This window comes from Festucalex cinctus, chromosome 1, assembly GCF_051991245.1.
Source record: "Festucalex cinctus isolate MCC-2025b chromosome 1, RoL_Fcin_1.0, whole genome shotgun sequence".
NCBI classification, from domain to species: Eukaryota; Metazoa; Chordata; class Actinopteri; order Syngnathiformes; family Syngnathidae; genus Festucalex; species Festucalex cinctus.
This window is the reverse complement of record NC_135411.1, coordinates 1,011,930-1,034,647: the sequence shown is the minus strand read 5'-3', so window position 1 is coordinate 1,034,647 and position 22,718 is coordinate 1,011,930. Positions and strand designations below refer to the sequence as shown.

General features: G+C 41.1%; 2 protein-coding genes and 1 long non-coding RNA gene across 3 annotated transcripts in view; 1 reads left to right on the top strand and 2 right to left on the bottom strand.

Annotated features, from left to right (window-relative positions):
• LOC144010356 (uncharacterized) overlaps positions 1 to 22,718 on the top strand; it is a 144,955-nt gene that overhangs the window by 29,472 nt on the left and 92,765 nt on the right. The window lies entirely within an intron of this gene.
• Positions 5,012 to 6,489, bottom strand: LOC144012491 (uncharacterized). Its single transcript, XR_013282138.1, has 4 exons — positions 5,726 to 6,489; positions 5,545 to 5,591; positions 5,315 to 5,457; positions 5,012 to 5,239 (listed from the first exon to the last, which is right to left on the bottom strand). It is a non-coding gene; the product is annotated as an uncharacterized LOC144012491 (long non-coding RNA).
• On the bottom strand, positions 12,294 to 15,330 carry LOC144003072 (uncharacterized). Its single transcript, XM_077498880.1, has 3 exons — positions 15,327 to 15,330; positions 14,795 to 15,055; positions 12,294 to 13,898 (listed from the first exon to the last, which is right to left on the bottom strand). The coding sequence occupies exons 1-3, from the start codon at positions 15,328 to 15,330 to the stop codon at positions 12,481 to 12,483; spliced, it is 1,683 nt and encodes a 560-aa protein (XP_077355006.1). The 3' UTR covers positions 12,294 to 12,480.

Genomic DNA, 22,718 nt, shown 5'->3' with positions numbered 1-22,718 from the left:
ACTACCGTTACAAATAGGTGTGTTCTAATTCTGTATAAAAGTTGAAATGTATGCTGTAGGAAAATAGACCAAACTGTCAATTTAGTCGACTAAAATTGCTAAATTAAAATTTATTTTCAAAAATCAGTCGACTAAATTGAGTTGAGTTGATATTGTCCATCCGCATACATTTCAACTTTTACATAGAAAATTAAAACACCCATTTGTAACCATAGTTAGGCTGGAAGACCCCTACTTCCACATGATTCATCCCATTCTCATCTTTCAATTTAAACATATTCCAAATATTCACGCCTTACCCACAATTCCCGATTTTGTACCCAATTTTTCGTCATGCATTCTGCATGGAAGACTAAAAATTTCCTTCCACATTTTTCATCCAATTTACTTCATTCCAACGTCAATACATTCCACCAAATCATACCACGAGCTCTTTTCCTGTTCCAAAATTCATGCCTTACGCGCAATTCCCGATTTCGTACACGTTTTTTCCAATGTATTCATAATGAGAGATTCTACATTTCACATTTACTTCCACATTTTTCATCCGATTCACTTTGTTCCAACTTCAATGTAGTCCACCAATTCTCCATCTTTTTTTTAGTTCCAAAATTCACACCTTAACCACAATTCACTATTTTGTACCCTACGCCTGCCCTCAGCGGCAGCCATCTTGGCCAATTGATTAAGTTACGTCCAAGAGTCTCACTCGGGGTGGCGGCCATCTTGGCCAATTGATTTGGTACACCAGGGATTCTCGCCAGGAAATGCCCCGGCATGAATAGGAAGTGACCTGATTTCAACAGGAAGTGGCTTGTTTTCAACAGGAATGACCCGGAAGTGACCTGAAATCAACAGGAACTGACTTGTTTTCGATAGGAAGTGACCCAGAAGTGACCTGATTTCAATAGGAAGTGACCTGATGATTTGAACAGGAAGTTACCCAGAAATGGCCAAAAATCAACAGGAAGTGACCTGATTTCAATAGGAAGTGACCTGAAATCAACAGGAAGTGACACAATTTCAACAGAAAGTGACCTGCTTTCAATAGAAAGTGACCTGAAATCAACAGGAACTGACTTGTTTTCAACAGGAAGTGACCCGGAAGTGACCTGATTTCAATAGGAAGTGACCTGTTGATTTGAACAGTAAGTTACCCAGAAATGGCCAAAAATCAACAGGAACTGACTTGTTTTCAACAGGAAGTGACCCGGAAGTGACCTGTTTCAATAGGAAGTGACCTGGAAGTGACTTAGAATCAACAGGAAGTGGCCCGATTTCAACAGGAAGTGACCTATCAATAGGAAGTAGCCCAATTTCAACAGGAAGTGGCCCGATTTCAACAGAAAGTGACCTAATTTCAACAGAAAGTGACCCTTACTCCATTGCTTACCCCAGTCCTCAATCTTTCCTCCATTGCTGATTCAATTTAGCATGTTCAGGTCATTCCAGGTCACTGTATAGCATTCCAGGTCATTCAATATTCTTCCTAATCATTCCACAGGTTTTTATTTCACCCTTACTGCAATTTCTCCAGAAATTGCATTTTCTAATATCACTTAGTTTTCATTTAAATAAAAAGTGCATAATTGCTTGAGATTAATCTTATAGCTGCACAATGAAATAAATAATATGAAATTTATTCATGAAATTACATTAAACAAAGTGCAGTGGCACTGAACAGTGTCTGAGTGGTCCTTTTCTCCAACACACGTTTCCTTCCTTCTGGTTGGATTGTGTGAATTTTCGTCACTGTATTGTTTTCGAAATTCGTTTTAGTCATTGAGAAAATTGTCAATCAATTTAATTATAGTCTATTAGTGTTGTTCCGATACCGATTCTGGTCTCGGAAGAGGCCCAGAGTACTAACAAGTAACATGCCGATACCATTATTTCTGACACTAATATTGGACATTTGGTCCAACATTTTGTTTCTTGCGTGTGCACGACATTCACTGATGTGTGACATGTTCACTGCATGCCGAGCCAAGATATCCTATTGGCCCTTGAATGTTCTGAACCAATGGTAGGGCAGTTTTTTCAATTTTCATGTTGGAAAAAAACCCATTGGTATCGGTACGGTACCAGCATCGATACGAAAAAACTGGGTATTGGAATCGGGGACCAAAAAAAAGGGTATCGCAACAACACTAGTCTCAATGAATGGCTTCTACTTTAGTGTTGAATTTTCGCCTGAAAAAAAATGTTCGTAACAAAAAATTTTGTAGACGAAATTATTACTGCTCACATGCTGGAAGCACAGGATGACGTGGCACACGGACTATTTTAACCAGGTCAAGAACCCCTCGTCAAATCATAATGGTTCGGCAACGATCGCCAACGAGGAATACTAACTTTTTGTATTCGTGTAAAAGACGGATAATCAGACGCATTCACGAGCGGGACGTCAACCAGGTTCCCGGAGGGGAACATGGGTACGCGGAGTCGACTGTGTTTCGGAACCGCTTATAACCGTTGAATTTAACTCATTAATTTACCTTAATTAAGCTCAACCGCTTCATTCCATTTTCACGTGTCGTCTTGTGCGCAGTTCGCATATATGCCCATATGAACTCGGCACTGATTTGCAAACCGGAATCGATTGTCATTGACTACCGTCTTCGTGAATGCTACAGTTGCAACCAGTGATATTTTTGTCGCCGAAAAATTGACATCATAATTTTCGTGACTAATTGTTTTTCCTGACGAAAATTAAATGAAAACTAAAATAGAAGCCATTCGTTCAGACAATAACTATGATTAAAATTGACTGACAATTTCGTCAATGACTAAAATGAAAATGAAAACAACACAGTCGTGAAAATTCACACAATCCAATCGGAATGAATGAGAAAAGAACCACTCAAAAAATGTTGTGTTCACTGCACTTTAACTCAACTCAACTTTATTTATAAAGCGCTCTAAGAACAGGCATTGCTGTATACAAAGTGCTGTACATAAACATAAATTGTGCATCTGTAAGATTAATCTCAAGCAATTTAATTATGCACTTTTTCTTATTCAGGTAAAAAGTTACATTATTGTCAGTTGAACATGATTCATTGAAACAATAAAGACACCATTGTATGAAATGTGTCTTGCGTGTTAAACTAAAGTCACAAATAGGTGTGCTATAATTTTCTGCATAAAAGTTTAAACGTATGCTGAAGGAAAATAGACTAAACTGTGAATTTAGTCGACTAAAATTGGATCAAAACTAAAATACAATCAGAAGACTAAATTATGACTGAAACTTGTTAATTTTAGTCAAAAGACTATAACTAAAACTAAATTAAAATTTCTAGTCAAAATTAACACTGGTTGCAACAGCAGTTGAATGTAATAATGCAGTAATCATGACAAAACTGTGACTGTTTTGTAAAAAAAAAAATGTATGTGGGAAACAAGGCTATGTATACCGACAAAAAAAATAATAATTTGCAGTATTGTACCACCGTTTTAATACAGTCTTATTGTGCACCTAAGTGTTCTTAAAATCGCACACGTCTTGTCAGATACATTGGTATGACTGTCTCATGACTGTATAATCGGCCACTGTCCGGAATCAACCAATCAAATCAATTTATTTCACTCTTTAAAATAACAGTTGAATTTAATTACTATGTACAATAATGAGGACTGCAGTGTTTTTTTTAACGCTATATAGTAGTGCTAAGCAAGGGAGAGTAATAAGAAGTGTACAAACCTGCTGCGTGTAGCACAATTCGAGACTCCTCGCAAACGTCGTCCAGCGGTTGAAAATGTTGCTCGTTCTCTTCTTTGACTCCAAAATGTTCCTCCTCGTCCTTTGGTGTCGTTCTCGCCGACATTTTGGCACAATAATGCCAACAAAGTCACACTCGGTCTTTTCCTGACCACGTGTTATGTGCTTCTCTTTGTTAGCGGCTAGCGAGCTAAGCTAAGCTAAGCGAAGCTAACTCGGCCGAGAAGCATCAACGTGCACCGAGACGAGTTTAAACACACGCCGACATTTAATAAATGGTGTCGCAGACTTCAAAATGGTGATGGGAGTCCTGTGTGTTCAGTACAACACCAAATAAGAAAGAATGAATTAGCAGAGGACGTCTGATGAAACGCGATGTGGCCGCCGGCCACGGCAGTGAGCACGTGAAGAAACGAACAGAGACGTGCGGCGGAAGTCAGGCAGGACACGCCCCCGCTGCGTTACGATTGGCTGCTGGAAATTGTCCGGGGGCTTCAGCGCAAGCAATGCCACAAGTCATCGGCAGATGTCGCCATTTTTGCTGCGGTTGGAATCGAAACTCTCATTCTTTTTTTCAGTGTTTTGATCCCGATACAATTGTAAAGTTTAAATTGGACTTATTGAAAAGAGCTCCAGTTTATTGTGGTGAATGTGCAGTTTAAAAATTCGCCATCAAAGTTGAACAAGCATTTTGAGGTAAACTGAATGTTTATTATCAGGGATGAGATTTAACCACCAAATGTTATGAGTTTAAAGGCCCAGTCTGCCGGTTTCACTCAGGAAAATGCACTTTTTAACTCTTTGACTGCCAGCCATTTTCGGAAAAGGTAACCCCTATACTGCCAGCTGATTTACAGAATTTTACCAATCTTTCAAGCTCCACAGAAAATGTTGTGTTAGGACTATGGAAACGCGGATACTACCAAATGAAAGATTGAAGTCTCATCTTTCATCTAAAAAAAAAAAAGTTTGTTTCTACCTTATTCGAATCTTCAGTAATCAACAATAGAAAACAGCTTCGTTTCACCCAAATCCTCTATTTTCTTCCAAAATACGGAGAAATCAAGCTTTTTGTGAAACGATGTTATTTCATGCACTCAAGTGAATTTGGCACTTTTTTTTTTTTTTTTTGTATGAGTGATTCTACAAACACCTAAACTTCTATAAAACACTACCCCAACAATGAAAAATGTTTTTTGATTGAAAAATAACAGTTTATTTACATGCAACAGCAGCAATCCGAACAAACAATTTGGAAAACTCTTTGCAAACTATTTACACGTGCACAACAGTTTTTGTCAGTCTGCTTCTGCATGGACTGATTTGCGTAGAGGTTGGTATGATGAACGATGTGCTGGAGAAGTTCATCCGTGATGAAGAGCTCCAGGATGTCAGCTGGCAGGTGGGAATTCAGGTCTGCTGCAGCATCCCTTGGTCCTGGTTTTGCAGCAAAGGGGAAGATGGTTGGCTGCCAGCCGAATTCATCAACTTCAAGCCAGCCAGAATCTTTGGGATCTGCAAATATACATTTCAATAGCATATATTATTTTAGAGCACTGTGATGCAATGTGTGTGTGTGTGCATGTTTACCTTTTTTTCTTGGATGTATTGGTCGATGCACATTCTGTAAATTATAGAAGACGTTTACCATCAAATATTTTATTAGTGCTGTGGAGAATCTTCTCTTTTTCCTTTGTTCTGCTCACTGTGAGAAGGGTCACTTTGGGTAGGAGCTGAAAGAAACATATACAATTACAATACTATCGAAAGACTTTCCTTTTATTGTTGCGGTGTATTGAAAACGTTTTTTTTTTTTTTACCTTTCTTTGTCGTAGAACCAGCGGTCGGACGTTGCTGTGAGCACGATCTATAAAATATACATTCACGTTTGTATAGGTAATAGATGTTTTAGTGTATATCAGCACATTTACACACGCTGCTAGCAGATCGCCCGAAAAGTTAGTAATCTTACTAGCAATCTCTTAGCATGTTAGCGCTTACCTTCACGTTCTTTGGAGGACGAAAGACTGTCCAAGACTGTCTTGCATCGGACCCATAGTAGTCGTCATCGTCCGATGAAACGTCATCTGTGCAGACGTGCTCGGTTGTGCACCACTTTTCTCCGGTGTTAGCATCGCTAGCCGGTGGGGCCTTAGGACGTTATGAGCATCGCTAGCCGGTGGGGTCTTAGGACGTGGTCGAAACGGCCGCGTCACCGCTTCAACTATGACTTAACCCCGTCATCACTGTGCTCTTGAGCACTGGTCGATGCTTTTGAGCTTTGAAAATAAGGATCAAGCGTGATCAGATTGCCATCTGTAGCCTTTTTGACTCCCTTAGCCAAGTTTGCCATTCTCTCCCCCTCAACACTCTAGCTCCGCCTCTCTTCTTCTACTGTTGTCTCCTACCCGATCTTGTCCAAAAGACTCATCACAGCCATCTAGTGGCCAGGAATACTCATTATAGTAACCCGATCGGCTTGATACTTGGAGCACAGCTGCCCAAGGCTTTCCTCCACCCGTTTCCATAAAAAACATAGTAGACGTCAATTAACGTCTATGGCGGCCAATTCTAGGATTATACTGAACGTCTTTAAACGTTTATGGCGGTCAAAGAGTTAAATGCAGGATTTCAACAAACAAACTACTTCTCAATTTACAGATCTGGGCTTCTCTTAATTTCTGGGGGTGATTTTGTCCTATAAACCCCCACCGCCCCAGCCTGTATTTTGTAATTTTGTGTTTGGTTTGCTGCGATTGGCTGGCAACCAGTTCAGGGTGTACCCCGCCTACTGCCCAGAGCCAGCTGAGATAGGCGCCAGCCGCAACCCTTGTGAGGAATAAGCGGTCAAGAAAATGGATGGATGGATGTTTGGTTTGTGAACAGCGGGACGTTTCTGTGGAAAAACAGTGTTTACACCCCTGCAGCCAATCGCAGAGCGGGGTTTGGCGTGTCGCAAACGGGGCCGGGCGAAATTGTCAGCTGCGTGACGTCACTCCTGCGGCAATTTGAAAGCACACACGGATTTTTTTTTCACTCACCCATTCACACGTTAGCTTCTGTGAGTGAGTGAGTGAAAAAAATAATACGTGCGTGCTGTCAAAATCCACGAGAGTGACGTCACGCAGCCGACAAATTCTCCCGGCATCTTTAAATTAACATTTTAACCTTGCCCTTTGTCTTTGTAAATACCTTAAAACCAAACTAAAATATATAAAAATGCAAAAAATAAATAAATCTTGAGCAATAGCGTTGCAAATTATTGACCAAGGAGCGTTAGAGGCGTGTCAACCACCACAGCCCCACAACATCCAGAGCCTTTAGGAATTCCGGGCGGTTCTCATCCACCCCTGGGGCCCCGCCACCGAGGAGATTTCCAACCACCTCAGTGACTTTGACCCCAGAGATAGGAGAGCCCACCTCAGAGTCGCCAGACTGCTTCCTCAAAGGAAGACGTGTTGGCGCAATTGAGATCTTCGAAGTATTCCCCCCACCGACTCACGACGTCCCGAGTCGAAGTCAGCAGCACACCATCTCCATTATACACAGTGTTAATAGTGAACTGCTTTCCTCTCATGAGACGCCGGATGGTGGACCAGAATTTCCTCAAACCCGTGCGGAAGTCATTTTCCATGGCCTCAAACGAACTCCTCCCATGTCCGAGTTTTTGCCTCAGCGACCGCTGAAGCCGCGTTCCGCTTGGCCAGCCGGTAACTGTCAGCTGCCTCCGCAGTACTACAGGCCAAAAAGGCCCGATAGGACTCCTTCTTCAGCTTGACGGCATCCCTTACTGCTGGTGGTTCGAGGATTGTCACCATGACAGGCACCGACTACCTTATGGCCGCAGCTCCGATCGGCTGCCTTAACAATGGAGGCGCGGAACATAGCCCCCTTGGAACCCTCTCCTCCCCCGGGACAAGGGAGAAGTTCTGCCAGAGGGAGAAACTCTTTCTGACAGGGGATTCCGCCAGACGTTCCCAGCAAACCCTCACAATACGTTTGGGTCCGCCAGGTCGGACCGGCATCTTCCCCCACCCTTGGAGCCAACACACTACCAGGTGGTGATATGTTGACAGCTCCGCCCTTCTCTTCACTTGAGTGTCCAATACATGCGGCCACAAATCCAATGACACGACTACAAAGTCGATCATCGAACTGCAGCCGAGCGTGTCCTGGTGCAAAATACACATATGGACACCCCTATGTTTGAACATGGTGTTCGTTATGGACAATCCGGGATGAGCACAGAAGTCCAATCGCAAAACACCACTCGGGTTCTGACCGGGAGGGCTGTTCCTCAAAATCACGTCCCTCCCTGTCTCACTGTCATTGCCCACATGAGCATTGAAGTCCCCGGGGAAGCACTCTCCAGCACACCCTCTCTGGACTCCAAAAAGGGTGGGTACTCTGAACTGCTGTTTGGTGCATATGCACAAACAACAGTCAGGACCCGTCACCCCACCTGAAGGCGGAGGCAGGCTACCCTCTCATCTACCGGGGTGTACCCCAACGTACTGGCGCTGAGCCGGGGGCCAATAAGACTGCCCACACCTGCTCGGCGCCTCTCACCATGGTCAACTCCAGAGTGGAAGAGAGTCCAACCCCTCTCGAGAGGACTGGTACCAGAGCCCAAGCCGTGTGTGGAGGACAGTCCGACTATGTCTCATCGGAACTTCTCTGCCTCACACACCAGCTCAGGCTCCTTCCCTGCCAGAGAGGTGACATTCCATGTCCCAAGAGCCAGCTTCTGCAGCTGGGGGTCGGTCCGCCAAGGTCTCCTCCCATGGCTGCCACCCAGCCTCCACTGCACCCGACCCCTGTGGCCCCTCCCACCGGTGGTGAGCCCATGGGAAGGTGATACAGTATCTGATAAGTTATTGATATATATATATGCAACATTTATTTGTACTGCAAGTAATACAAATGACTTTTGGCCAGTTTTTGTCATCTGTGGCTCTCACACTTTCCTTCAGCAAAGTTTTGACGCAACACTTACCTTCCAATGAAGGTAAAATGTTCGTGATGACTGATGATGACAAGCCATTGAAGTCAAGGAGGCGGACCTCAGAGCCAAGGAGTAAGTTGAGGGCAGGTACCAACTGACTCCTTATTTGTAGGAAGGGCACTAATGCTGATTGGCTAGGGATGTAAGGTATTGCCACACACTTCCCACCAGGGGGAGCATCATCTCATCAGCGCCACACTCAGAAGTACAAATGCAATTGCATTGTACTGTCGCTTCTCTTAATGTGATCATTTTTGTCGGAACGCCGCCTGTGAGTCGCAGCAGTGGCCGGAAACGGAGCTGGTGTGTGAAGCCCGGAAGTCCAGGTGGCATCTACTCCATTTGATTTGTATTGTGATTTCAAAATGTGATGAAAGGTTGTTTGACGACAAGAACAAATTGCCTGCAGAGGCAAAAGTGCCACATGAACAGAAATTATATTCAATCAAAACCAGGTATGGACACAATTTTGTTCTGATGTCATCTGAATATTGTATGCTAATCATGTCAAAATTGTTACATAGAAAGATAAAATGTGCAAAATGCACTAGCATATGGCGTGTTAGCTAGCACGGAGCTGTGGTGGTTGAGTTAGCAACAAAGAGTAGGACATTTGCGTCAATCATTTCAGTGATAACATTGTTCCACAAAAAAATTTAATCGCAGATGGCTTTGTGTGTCTGAACGTATTGTCGACGCTTATTTGGGGAAAATTGCAAGGTGGCTTTATTTCTAATTTCATACACAAGGCAAATCAATGTGCTTCACACAAGCAAATACACAACACGTACAAACATCAACAAACAACATTCAGAAGCAAACAAAAATAACTTCCTAAATTACGTACAAAACAAACATACATTGACATTTAAACACATTAACAGCAAACATTTAATATTTACAGGTTGAGTAGTTTTGAAAGCATTACATTTACACTTAAGATGCATTGACACTTTTACAGCACACCATTCTCACGTATCACGATACGTATCGCGATACATATGTTTCCCAATACTTGATCTTCAAGGCAATACGTATCCCGATATATTACATTAATTTACTTGCGTAACAGTCATTTGTATACCTAAAGGATATGTTTGTTATGCTGACTGACAAAAATATTTTTGTTAGCAGCTCTTCTGGTTTACCACCCAGCGGCATACCTGGTCTAAATGTGTACGAACTTCAGAGCAAGGAGCAGCTTTCACAGACACACCGGGATATGAGCAAAAATATCAAAGTATGAAAATTAGTGTTGTTCCGATACCGATACCCAGCTTTGCAGTATCGGCCGATACCATACCGATATTTAAGGTTTTTTTTTCTTCCTCAACATGGAAAAGCTGTCCTGCTATTGGTTCAGAGCATTCAAGGGCCAATAGGATATCTTAGATCGGCAGGCAGTGAACATGTCACATATCAGTGAATGTCGTGCACCAGCAAGACACAAGATGCCTCATCCAAAATCCTATATTAGCTTTGGAATTAATGGTATCGGCATGTTACTTGTGAGTACTCACCGACACCACTGTTTTAATGCAGTATCGGCACCTCTGCCGATACCGGTTTCTGAACAACACTCATTAAAATTACAGCTCTAAAATGTGCTTATTTGAAATATTTGGGTAAATAAAAACTTATTTTTTTTGTGTAACACATTCTATTTCGTTTTCAAACTAAATATACAAAAATTGGTACATTAAAGACACGTGCCATGTTAAGTTTAGAAGTAAATAAATGTTGATATTCCTCCTCTGTTTTCACTTTTCTTAGCAAGATACAGTGTCCAATCACTGGTGAGCTATTTTTGCATTAATTGAAGGCAATTAACTTCAAAGACGCTGCTGGTTTTTATTTTTTAGGTACAATGCAAGCTGCAAAGGCAAAACGTGAACTGCCTATTTCAAGATAATGAGCAATATCGATTCTGACGCCTGCGTATCGATATGTGTATTGTCATGAGGCCCGCAACGATATATTGCCGTAACGATTTTTTGATAGCTCACCAGTTTGGGCTCATCGGAGGCTCCTACAAGGTAACAGTCAGCTCGGATTTAACAACAAGCAAGGCTAAGACATACAATAAATAAAACTGAAGAGACACAAACCTGCAGCTGAATCTCTTAACAACTTCCCACCTCACTTCCTGATTAAATTTTCCCTCCTTTTATATGTGCTCCTCGCTCGCTACTCTGGGTCACATGACCACACGCAGAGAGGGATTTAAAGGAACAGGCACCAGATTTGGCACCCAGGCTCCACACGGTTTCAGAGTCCATGGGAAAAAAAAAATGGCTGTATTTTGGCAAACCTACATTTTTCTACTGTCAATTATAAAAGAACGGGACGGGGCAAAAAAAAGTATTCTATTCTACTCTGTCATTTGGTAGATTCAGCTTATATATAATTATTGAACGTAATACCGCGTGGGTATTGATTTTTATTTTATTTTTTCGTGAAAAGAATAAGTGAAAGAGTCAAGCATATTGATTGATTGATTGATTGGGTTTTATTGAACATATAAAAATGTCAAGCATAAACAAGGTGTAGTTAACTCATTGATTGCCATTGATGGAAAAAGACGTCAAAGAATGCATTTTTGCTGGGCTGGCAGTGAATGTGTTAAACACAATGTGCCAATATATTTTGTGATTATATTGCAGCATCCTTTTTTCCTTTTTTTTATTTTTTTTTTAAGGCAAATGTTTAAAAAACCATCCATTTTGGTTACATCTCATCTTAAGTCATTGACTGCCATTGACGGAAAAAAACGTCAAATAATGCATTTTTGCTGGGCTGGCAGTGAATGTGTTAAAGAGAAAAGGAAAAGAAGTAGGAAGAAGTACAAAAACATCTAGTCCTACTCACTAACGCTTCTATGATAATGTACTAAAGTTGTTCTTACTAACATAAAAGTTAAACAATAGAAAATAAACAAAACGTGTTTATCTTACGTGCACAGAAATATTAGTATGAGTTACAAGCCCTGATCCATTACATGTAGCCACATTATTACATGAAAAATGAAAGAAGCAAAACCGGGTATGAATACAATTTTGTTCTTAAGTCATCTGAATATTGTACATTGTGCTAATAATGTAAAAACTGTTCCATAGAAAAATAAAATGTGTGAAATGCACGTCCAAAGACTAGCATATGGCACGTTAGCTAGCGCGGAGCTGTTGTTGGTTTGATCTCGGGGTGAGTTAGCCTGGCCAGCCAGTCGACACTCTTTTTAATATTGTATACAAAGAGTAGGACATTTTGCGTTAATCGTTTCAGTGTTCAACAGCAACTTTTAATCCCAGATGGCTTTGTGTGTCCCTGAAGGTATTCTCGACGCTTATTTGGGGAAAATTGCAAGGCAAAGCAAGGTGGCTTTATTTCGATTTCATACACAAGGCAACTCAATGTGCTTCACACAAGCAAAAACACATCTAACATCAACAAATTAACAATTAACAAGATTCAGAAACAGATAAGAATAGCTTCCAAAATTACATACATTGTAAACACATTAACAGTAAACGTTAAAAACATTTAATATTTACAGGTTGAGTAGTTTTGAAAGCATTACATTTACACTTTTAAGTAAGACGTTGGAGTTGATACTTCTTAAGTCTTCCGAAATCCTAATATCTATACTTTTATTTGATTAATGAACGTAAATCATGATGACAGGCCCAGGTAGTTTTGAATATTTTATTACAAAATAACACAGCAGACTCACTTCCCTTCATTTTTTGAAGCTTCAAAGATGGCTGCTATTCTCACCAGCACACTCGTGTCTCTCAGCAAGATATTTAGAAGAGAATCTTTTAGCACAAACACCGCAACTGAATGGTTCCTTCGCACCATGTGATCTTGTGTGTTTGTTGAAACATGATTGGTCAGAGTAACGTTTTCCACAATCTGAGCAAGAAAAAGGTTTCTCGCCAGTGTGTCTTCTTGTATGTGCTTTTAAATTCGACTTGTCAAAGAAGCTTTTGCCACAATCGGAGCAAGAAAAAGGTTTTTCGCCAGTGTGTGTTCTTTGTTGTGCTTTTAAATTCGACTTGTCAAAGAAGCTTTTGCCACAATCTGAGCAAGAAAAAGGTTTTTCCCCAGTGTGTGTTCTTGTATGTCTTGTTAAATCTGACTTCAGAGAGAAGCGTTTGCCACAATCTGAGCAAGAAAAAGCTTTCTCGCGAGTGTGGCTTCTTGTATGCGTTGTTAAGTTTGACTTGTGAGAGAAGCTTTTGCCACAATCTGCGCAAGAAAAAGGTTTTTCCCCAGTGTGTGTTCTTGTATGTGCTTTTATATCTGACTTCCGAGAGAAGCTTTTGCCACAATCTGGGCAAGAAAAAGGTTTCTCGCCAGTGTGTCTTCTTGTATGTCTTGTTAAAGTTGACCTTTGAGAGAAGCTTTTGCCACAATCTGGGCAAGAAAAAGGTTTTTCCCCAGTGTGTCTTCTTGTATGTTTTTTTAAATAGGACTTCGAAGAGAAGCTTTTGCCACAATCTGAGCAAGAAAAAGGTTTCTCGCCAGTGTGGCTTCTTGTATGTGTTGTTAAGGTTGACTTGTCAGAGAAGCTTTTGCCGCAATCTGAGCAAGAAAAAGGTTTCTCGCCAGTGTGTCTTCTTGTATGTATCGTTAATTCTGGCTTCCGGGAGAAGCTTTTGCCACAATCTAAACAAGAAAAAGGTTTTTCCCCAGTGTGTCTTCTCAAGTGAATTTTCAAACTTCTTTTTGAACTCAATGTTTTCCCACAGTGAGAACATTCGCAGGATTTGTCATCACTGTGACACGACCTATCACCAGCAGCGTGTTCATCATTACCATACAGATTATCATCATTATCATCATCATCATGAGAAGAAAGGGACCTTATGTCATCACTTTTTGCTTTTGATGATCCCCAGTGGTCTGCATCACTTTCTGGAATCATGTTTTGAGGAGTTGAGATGCTGTTTGGAGGCTCCGCCCCTGTGCCCTCCTCACTCTCACCCTCGACTTCATCTTCACCCTTTAAAGGGGCGAAGGTCATTGGTGACTTGGTGACATCATCCTCAACACCAAGGGGCTTTTTTTCTTCTTTAGAATAATGATGTTCTTCCTCCTCCTTCTCCTTTTTAACATGAAGAGATTCCACCTCCTGTTCATCAGGATGAAGATATTTTTCACCAACGTCTGCAGGACACAAGAAGACAAAACACATATTTGTGTTGGTCAAGTCCAAAAAAAAAAAAAAAAAAAAAAGTTTGGCGACTCAACACCCCACATGGAGCACTTCGATCGATGGACAACAGGTTTTTCATCAGTTTGTGTTCTTTTGTTTGTGTTTCCTTTGTTTATTGCAAAAATTTACTTTTGAGCGAAATCTTTGCACCAATCTGAGTAGGAAAAAGGTTTTCCCGTGTTGTGTGTGTGCTTTCAAACTCCATTTTGAGCTCAATGTTTTCCCACACTGCGAAAATTCCAAACAGTTGTTGGCAGAGTGACGTGCATCGTCATCATCATCATCATTGTGAAGAAAGGGGGACATTATTAAAGATAGACCGATACAGGCCGATTATAGATATTGGGCATTTTGATGAATATCGGTATTGGCCTTTATCTAAATCTGACAGTCGATATAAGGTAAATCTAAACCCATTTGAAATTTTCAGTTAACTTTATAAGAGTTGCTACTACTGACCCTGGGAATCTTCTGAACCATTTTGTTTTTGTGACAGAAATGTGAAGATTTCAGGTGTTTGTAAATTTTGGGGAAAAACATTTACTGTAGAAAAGTAGAGCGATATGGTATTTATTTGCTCAAGTTTCCATTTCACTTTTTTAGACGATATAACACAGTCAAGATTGGCTTTTGTATTTTACAAAAATTTTGATGCTAATATTTCCCCATGTTTTTTTTTGTTTTTTTTTACTGAAAATGAATATCGGCCTGAAATATCGGTCATTGGCCTCCTTGACTACTAATAACCGCTATTGGTATCGGTCCTGAAAAAAACATATGGGTCTATCTCAAGCCCTGATGTCATGATGACTTTGTGCTTGTGGTGGTTGCAAGGGGTCTGCATCACCTTCTGTCGTCATGTGTTGACGAGTTGACCTGCTGTTTGGAAGCTCCGCCCCTCCAACCTCCTCACTCTCACCCTTGTCTTCATCTTCACTCTTTAAAGGGGCGAACGTCGGTGGCGACTTGGTGACATCATCCTCAACCGCCTCCTCTTTGACACGAACGGGCTTTTCCTCCTCTTCGATGTCAGGATGTTCTTCCTCCTCTTTAACATTCGGAGGCTTCATGTCCTCTTGGTCAGGACGAAGATATTTCTCAGCGACGTCTGCAGGACACAAGAAGAAAAAAAACACACATTTGGTTTGGTCAAGTCAAATTTCAAGTGTGAGTTGATAGTACTGTTACTATCAAATTTAGAATTGCTTAATCTATCGATTATTCAGATTCGTGCTGGGCGATATGGGAAATAATTGTGATCACGTGACTGCCCTACCATGGACGGCGGAAGGAAATGACGTTTGAATGGAAGTGGACGGGCCGCGGAGCGATTTAGGTACTTAGAGACTTTTATTTTACAAACGAAAAGTTATTATTACCCATCGAGCCATGGAATCTGCTAGTTCAACTGACGTTCGCCTGTCAGCAGAAGTGGAACGTTTAGTAGGAGCTCATAGAGTGCGATATTTACAGAAACTGGAGATGGCTCGTTTGAAAACAGACCCTTACCTTCTGTCCCCCACCGTTTTCGGAACGAATCAAATCGCCGACTTTTCCGGAATTCACGGTGCATGACATGTAGGGGTGTGAATTGCCTAGTACCTGACGATTCGATTCGTATCACGATTCACAGGTCACGATTCGATACCGATTAATCCCGATACGAATTTATAAGTCGATTGTTGTGATTTTTTTTCATTCAAATTTAGAAAATACTAATCAGTAAGCTTGTAGAGTGTAAGATTTATATGAAAATGTATTATTTATTTATCTGAAATTTCAGTCTTATAGAGGTTGTAATCTGTTTCATGTTTGAACAGCATTAAAATAAAATATTAAGGCTTAATGTTCCGTTCATATAACATTCTTCCATGCTCAAGGTGTGAATCCTAAAAAAAAAAAAAAAAAAGATTCTGCCGATTATTGAATCGATTCGAGAATCGCGCGATGTAGTATCGCGATATATCGCCAAATCGATTTTTTTTAACACCCCTAGTTTACTCCCTTGTCTGTTTGTACAACCGACCGCACAGCAAGATATGACCATTTTATAAATTTAATCGACGACACAAAGGACTTCACGCTCTACGCGATTCAATTGTTACAATCCAGGCACGTGGTTCTTTTGCCGTCCAGCGTTCAGGAGGGTGCGGCCCCATGGGGGGGAAGTGACGTCACGTGCAAATGGTCCATACCACGATATAGATATATTTGTAGTTCTTCCATGAAATATTATACAATAGGGGTGTTAAAAAAAAAATCGATTCGGCAATGTATCGCGATATTACATCACGCAATTCTCGAATCGATTCAATGGGCAGCCGAATCGATTTTTAAACGTCTTTTAAATGATTTTTATATTAATGAATGGAATATTAAGCCTTAATATTTTATTTCAAAGCCATTCAAACATGAAACCGATTACAACCTGTTTGTTAAATACAGTGGCTCACAGTAATGACTGAAGTTTCAGATAAATAAATAATACATTTTCATACAAATCTTAACAGTGTACATGTACAAGTTTACTGAATAGTATTTTCTAAATTTGAGTAAAAAAAATAAAATGAAAAATCGCAACATTCGACTTATAAATTCGGATGGGGATTAATCGGCATCGAATCGAATCGTGACCTATGAATCGTGATACGAATCGAATCGTCAGGTACTAGGCAATTCACACCCCAATTATACAACGTACTTTGCTTACAATTTCACATTTTATTTGTGTGTAACATTTAATGAATGTCACAAATGAATCTAGTAGGGCTGCAATATAAAATAAAAAATGTAAACAAAGTAGGCACAGCGGCCTAGACATTTTTATAAGGCATAAAAAAATAAAGTTCAGACATTTTCTGTCATAAATTAAATGCAAAAAAATTAAAAAAAAATTCCAAATTGCAAAGTTTCAACTTTGTAGTGCAGCTAGAGTAGTAGATCAAATAAATAAATACTGTCAACTTCCGCTTACCCGCAGGACTTAAATCGGGAAATATGTCCTGATCGACTCTCCAATCAAAGGGTCAGTAATTCCCCTTTTCCCTCACCGGCTCTAAGGCGTCAGCGTGAGGGGACGGGAATTAGTTGAGCCGATATATCAAAGTGGACTCACCTAGGTTTGTTCACTGTCTTCTTATCATGAGGCCAATCCGTTTTCATCCACCTATCAATCCTGAATGAGCAACCACACAGAACCCAGGAATAATAGACTGAACACCTCACTTACTTGGCAGCTCCACTTCTCTTAGTTGTTTGCATTTGTTATTGACCTAGTCATTTAATAATCCTTGTTAGGATCATACGGACTTGTTTCAGATCAAGCAGGAGTATTTGACTTTATTAATACAAATGGAGACATTCATTAGATGTTATTAGAATGCACTTACCTCTTTCCAGACGTCCGTAGCTGCTGTCCGTCTCGAGGAAAAATAATAGGGTCTTATAAAACGACCTGGACTTATTAACCGTCCGAAAGAAATAAAACAAAAGTGAAATCAAGTAACTAAACCAATCAAATAAACAAATAAACCAACATTTATATTACAACGGTCTTATAAAACGACCTAGACTTATAAAATGTCCAAAAGAAATAAAACAAAAATAGAAATAAACAAATAAAACAAATAAACAAAATAATTCACAATCGGTTTTTAAATCCTTTTATTAGGTCTCTTAAAAGGACCCCGGACTTATAAAATGTCCAAACAAAATAGAATAAAACCGAAAGAAACAAATAAAATAATTAAATCAAAAATTGTCTTTCAATTATTTTATTTCAAATAATAATAAGAATATAAAACAGTTTTCAAATCCTTTAATAAACTCCCGCCAGACGCGGGACACAATTATAAATCACAAAAATCACAAATATAATAAAAATTAAAATTAATAAAATATAGAATAAAATAGGAAAAGGGAAATCAAACATAAATATTTAAACCTTTGATAAGAGCCTTCTAAGATTGATCACTTCTCAAAAGAGCTCAAGACCTGAATTTAAAATAAGACGTTTTTGGCTAAAAATTAATTTAAAGATATGGGAGTGTGTTAAATGGCTCCGTCCCTACACGCGATTAACCGTTCATAACTTCCTGCTAAACATCTTATTTAATAAAAGCATTTTACTTTACCCAATTTGGTGAGAAAAGTCCCGGTCGCGACTAACAGCCAAAGGTCCTTCGAATAAACCTAAGTCCTACCACGCCGCTGAACAGTCCTCCAGTGACACACTCCATACAGGTTCATCGCAGGGAGAAGTCGAAGAGCAGAGCCCCGATCCTCGCAATGGACGGATCTTTTATAACCTTGGTTGCGTGTCACTGTTTCCTCTTGGTGAACGTGTCCTTCCGCGCGTCTTGGGGGATTTCCAGTCTCTTGTAGTCTCTTCACATATCAATGCGCCGAGACGAGTTAGGACTTGTTCACAGTCTTCACACAGTTGAGTGACAGGCGCGCAACATTGCATCAGCTCAATCTTGCATCAGCGCACACAGGAAACTGTTGAACCAGGTTGCGCTCTGTGGCTTGCGTAGCTTAGCAACCAGTTCCTGTTTTTCAAACAGGAAATTCATCGTGCTGCTAAGGTCTCAGTTACAATTCAACGGTCTTGGCTCTTATGTGATAGTCACAAACATCAAATCAATAACAATATATGATAATGTTTTAACATAACTAAGCAAGCATGAATAACATGTATATACATGACATGTTAATTCCCAAATTCTCTCAGGGAATCTCAACAGGTTAATTCTTTTTTATGTTACACTTCTTGTATGACAATGCTGGGAGAAACATTTGCATACAGGCAATCTTGACACTCAATGCAGTTACAGCAAACTTATCAGCGATAAAAGACAGTATCGCTTGTAATTAAAAGAAAAGAAAAGACAGCAGAGCTTCATAGTGGCTTCAATGTGCTGTGAGCATTGATCCATAATTCAGGATAACAATTGTCGAATTAAGATTGTGTGTGTGTTTTATTACTTAGTTCAGGATACCTTTTATTTACATCTAATTTAATGTGTATAAGATATAAGATCATAAGGGATGACCGATCCCTGCTAAGCAGGCGGCTCTGGTTGCTTAGGTTTGGCGGCATCTGGTGGTTGCTTTGAGGAACTACACCCAGAGGCCAAAGTTAAATTATATCAGCCCTATAGACACCAATTCCTCGATCTTATGGACACCAATTGATCTCTAATTCTAGAATTGAGTTCAGTCCATAATTCGTTATCTAATATTACATGATATGGCACCACACCTGACCCACTCGATCCCACTCAATTCAACACCCCCTCCTAGAGATCATGGGTGTCATTCATGCAAGTCAGCCGCATATCCAGCTCACCATCCAACCCCATCATCCACACCTCATCTACCCCCCCGTCATCCCCCAACGGAGACGCCGGGGAGTCAGAAGGCATGGAGACGGACGAAGGATCAGGGAGCGGAGACCACAGGCCAAATTCACCTACCATCAGGGAGGGCGACAACGCAGCCAACGAGTCCTCATCCTCATCCTCGCTCAGCACAATCACCGGGTCATCAATAGATGATGAAACCGCGGGGGAGGCTGGCCTCAACAGTGGCATGACCTTACCAACTGGAGCCTCCTGTCGGGCGGCACTGGATTCCCCAGGCACGTCAACCCGGTCCAGGGAGGTCGAGGGGGCCGTTTCAGGCGCGCAGGGCCGCTCCTCCCTAACTCTACCCCTGGCTCGCTCGCCAGGTCTGGCCTTCCTCTTAGGAGTGGCGGCTACACAAAAGCCAGACGGGGTATTGAAAGTCAGGCGTCGGGTACCGTCAGGCAGGCGCCATATCATGCGCATCAAAGGGACAGTTCTCCCGATGAGTTCACATTTCTTGTCAACATAATACCGCATATCTTTTATTGGACTTTGAACCAAACCCTCCAACTTACTTGAGCTCGCGAGGTCAGCAAAGCCAGGCCATATCCACATTCTACTTAAGGCAGAATCGAAGAGATCACTCATATAAGTCATATAAATCCCATCAGGTATAAGCCACATTTCTCTACTCACACCCTCTGGGGGCAAAGGATAGCAGCAGTGCCCGTAGAAAGCGTCTCCCATCACCCAAGCGGAGAAGAGGAGGAGATCGCTTCCACAGAAGACACACCGCGGCTCATCCTGCCATGGTAGCCCCCGGGGGGGGAGGTTATCCTGGTAAACACACAAACACAAGTCGACAATTCTTAAACCTGAGGAGAGCCTACAAGATTGCGGCCCCCAGTATATACAGTCCGATTCTGATCTAAATGTTCATCCGCATCCGCTCTGTCGAGAGAATGCGGAAAGCCTCTACCACGAGAGAGCGAGGATGTGGTCGCTCTCCGTGTAGCGGAACCTTTTGGCGGGAGAGTAAAGAAAGCTGCATATGTAAAAAACCAAACTACTAAAACTAATTGGTCGACCAGGCGCAACCAAAGGAGAATTGAAATTATTCCCCAAACCATACCCCATAATATTAGTTTAGCTGTTCGCCACACCCAGACCCTGCTGCCCGTGGCCACGGGGTTCCTTTGAAGGCGAACCACCATATTCATAATGTAGAGAGCCAATGCCATGGCCAATACACCTTCTAATACAACTGCTCCATATACAACCTCAAAAATCTTGATGGAGGTTATATCTAAACAAATCCAACAAACCAAGAGGAAAGTTTCAGCTACCCCTCTTGGAGTTTTATAATTTATTCTAATACGGCCATGCATGTACACAATAAAGCATCCCAGTCCCATTGTGTATGTACAAAATACAAAGCGCAACACCAATACCTTGATAACAGCTATTATCAAAATAATGGGTCGAGTTAGCTGCCAAATGTCCCATTGTCCAGTGCAACAATAAAGAAGCCATATTATGAAAATAATCCAATACTCAGCTTCATTACTTACATTTTGAAGGGCGCCTGGTCTCCCTTTAGTACCATTAACCGAACCACATGCCATGGTCAAGTGTAGTTTTACTGTTCCGCCAAAAGATTTCAGTGAGAAGTGAGGAAGTCAGGGCTAGGGCGTTACACTTATAGTTGGGTCGATCCCACCCTCTTTTGCCGCCCTCCCTCAATGCTCAGTAACTTCCTCTCTGTCGCCCCTCCCCAATTTTCCTGCAGCTCTTTGGCCAATAGCTGAGCTTTTACCTTATATGGTGAGGTTTTCTTTTTGTGATTTTGGTGAGGAAATAACGACAAAGTTCCTCTTTTGACAATTACAAAAGCTATCACCGCTGATAGAACAATCCCTAAACCTAGCAGGAACCAAAGTCCCACTTCATGTACTATACTATCTAGCCCGGTACTTATCCCAGTAATCGCCGTCTCCGCCACATCTTCTACAACTTCAACGGCTGTTGTAGCCACAGTTTTCACTACACCCCTTATTGCCAATCCCACTCTCTCATACCATGTACATACATGTTCTCCTTTATGATTATATTCGTCACTGTGTCCACAATGCAGCCACCTTTCAGCGGGCTTGTGGCATGTGCCAGGGCCATAAATTTTATTAAATCCCAACCAATCAAACCCTGTAACTATATCTCCTTTACAAAGGGTCCTCCTAAATGCGTGACCTTCTAAAATTTGCATAATAGAGTCAGGGGGTTTGGGGAGAATTTTCAGTCCTACCATTTTGGACAAGTCATTATCTTTGTCCCATCGCGCGCAATAATCCCTACCTGCAGCCTGACTCCGGATCCATTTACTATTATTATCTTTAATCCACACCGCTCCCTCAATATTGGCATAATTCTCATCGCGATAACGTACATTACAAAAATTCTGAAATCGGGATTGAACTTTATAACAAGGTATACGTGCTAATACAATTGTACAGTTTTTAAAATCTTTCCCGGAACTACCTCCCGTACACACCATCTCCCATGGCCTTGGATTAGCGTATAATTCTGGTCTCTCAATGTCAGGCCAAATATCGTTCTCTTTAGAATATACTGTCGCAATATATTGGTATTTAACCCAATAATTCTCCGACACTCCTAAGCATGGTAACACGTCGCTAACAATTTCATCTTTATTGAGTCCCCACCATGTCTTACTCTCCTCTCTCGTATGTTTTTCTTTCCACGCTTGTAGCACCCCTTTAATCGTCTGGTTTCCCTTCAACCCTGTACAGTCATAAATCCAATGAGTCAAAGGTGGCGTTCCCATTTCCATCAAGGGACATCGTGGTGAAATTCCACTTTTCCACTCTGACCCATGTAATCTGTTAAACATTCTCAAAGCCACACATCGGTCAATTTTATCAAAATCACCCTTCGGGACATTATGTAAATCATCCGGTGTTGGAATACGTTGAGCCCACATCCGTGCCCACACTTCCTTTAATACATTTATTCCCAAAGTTTTATTAAAAATTGATTTCAATATATATGTATCTCTTTTCCATATCCATGGAAAGGAATCATTAAGCCATTCTTCATGTTTCACTTCTATTTTCTTTTCATCTAATACATTTCCGGCATATAATCCAATAAAGGGACCCAGGATTAAATTTACATCACCCCTAAGCCCTATATCGGAGAGTGTAATTCTATTACCCTCATCTGCATAGCAAAACATATGATAGGGCTCAGGACAATATTTCATCATATTCCAATCACAATGGCTGTTATTATACGACTGGGCCTTTCTTAACTTTACTCTACAGCCTGGCCTGTACTTTATTTCTATTATTTCCCGTGGTACGGGCTTTTCTCTACTTCCATAAACGCCTCCGCGCAGCTTAAGAA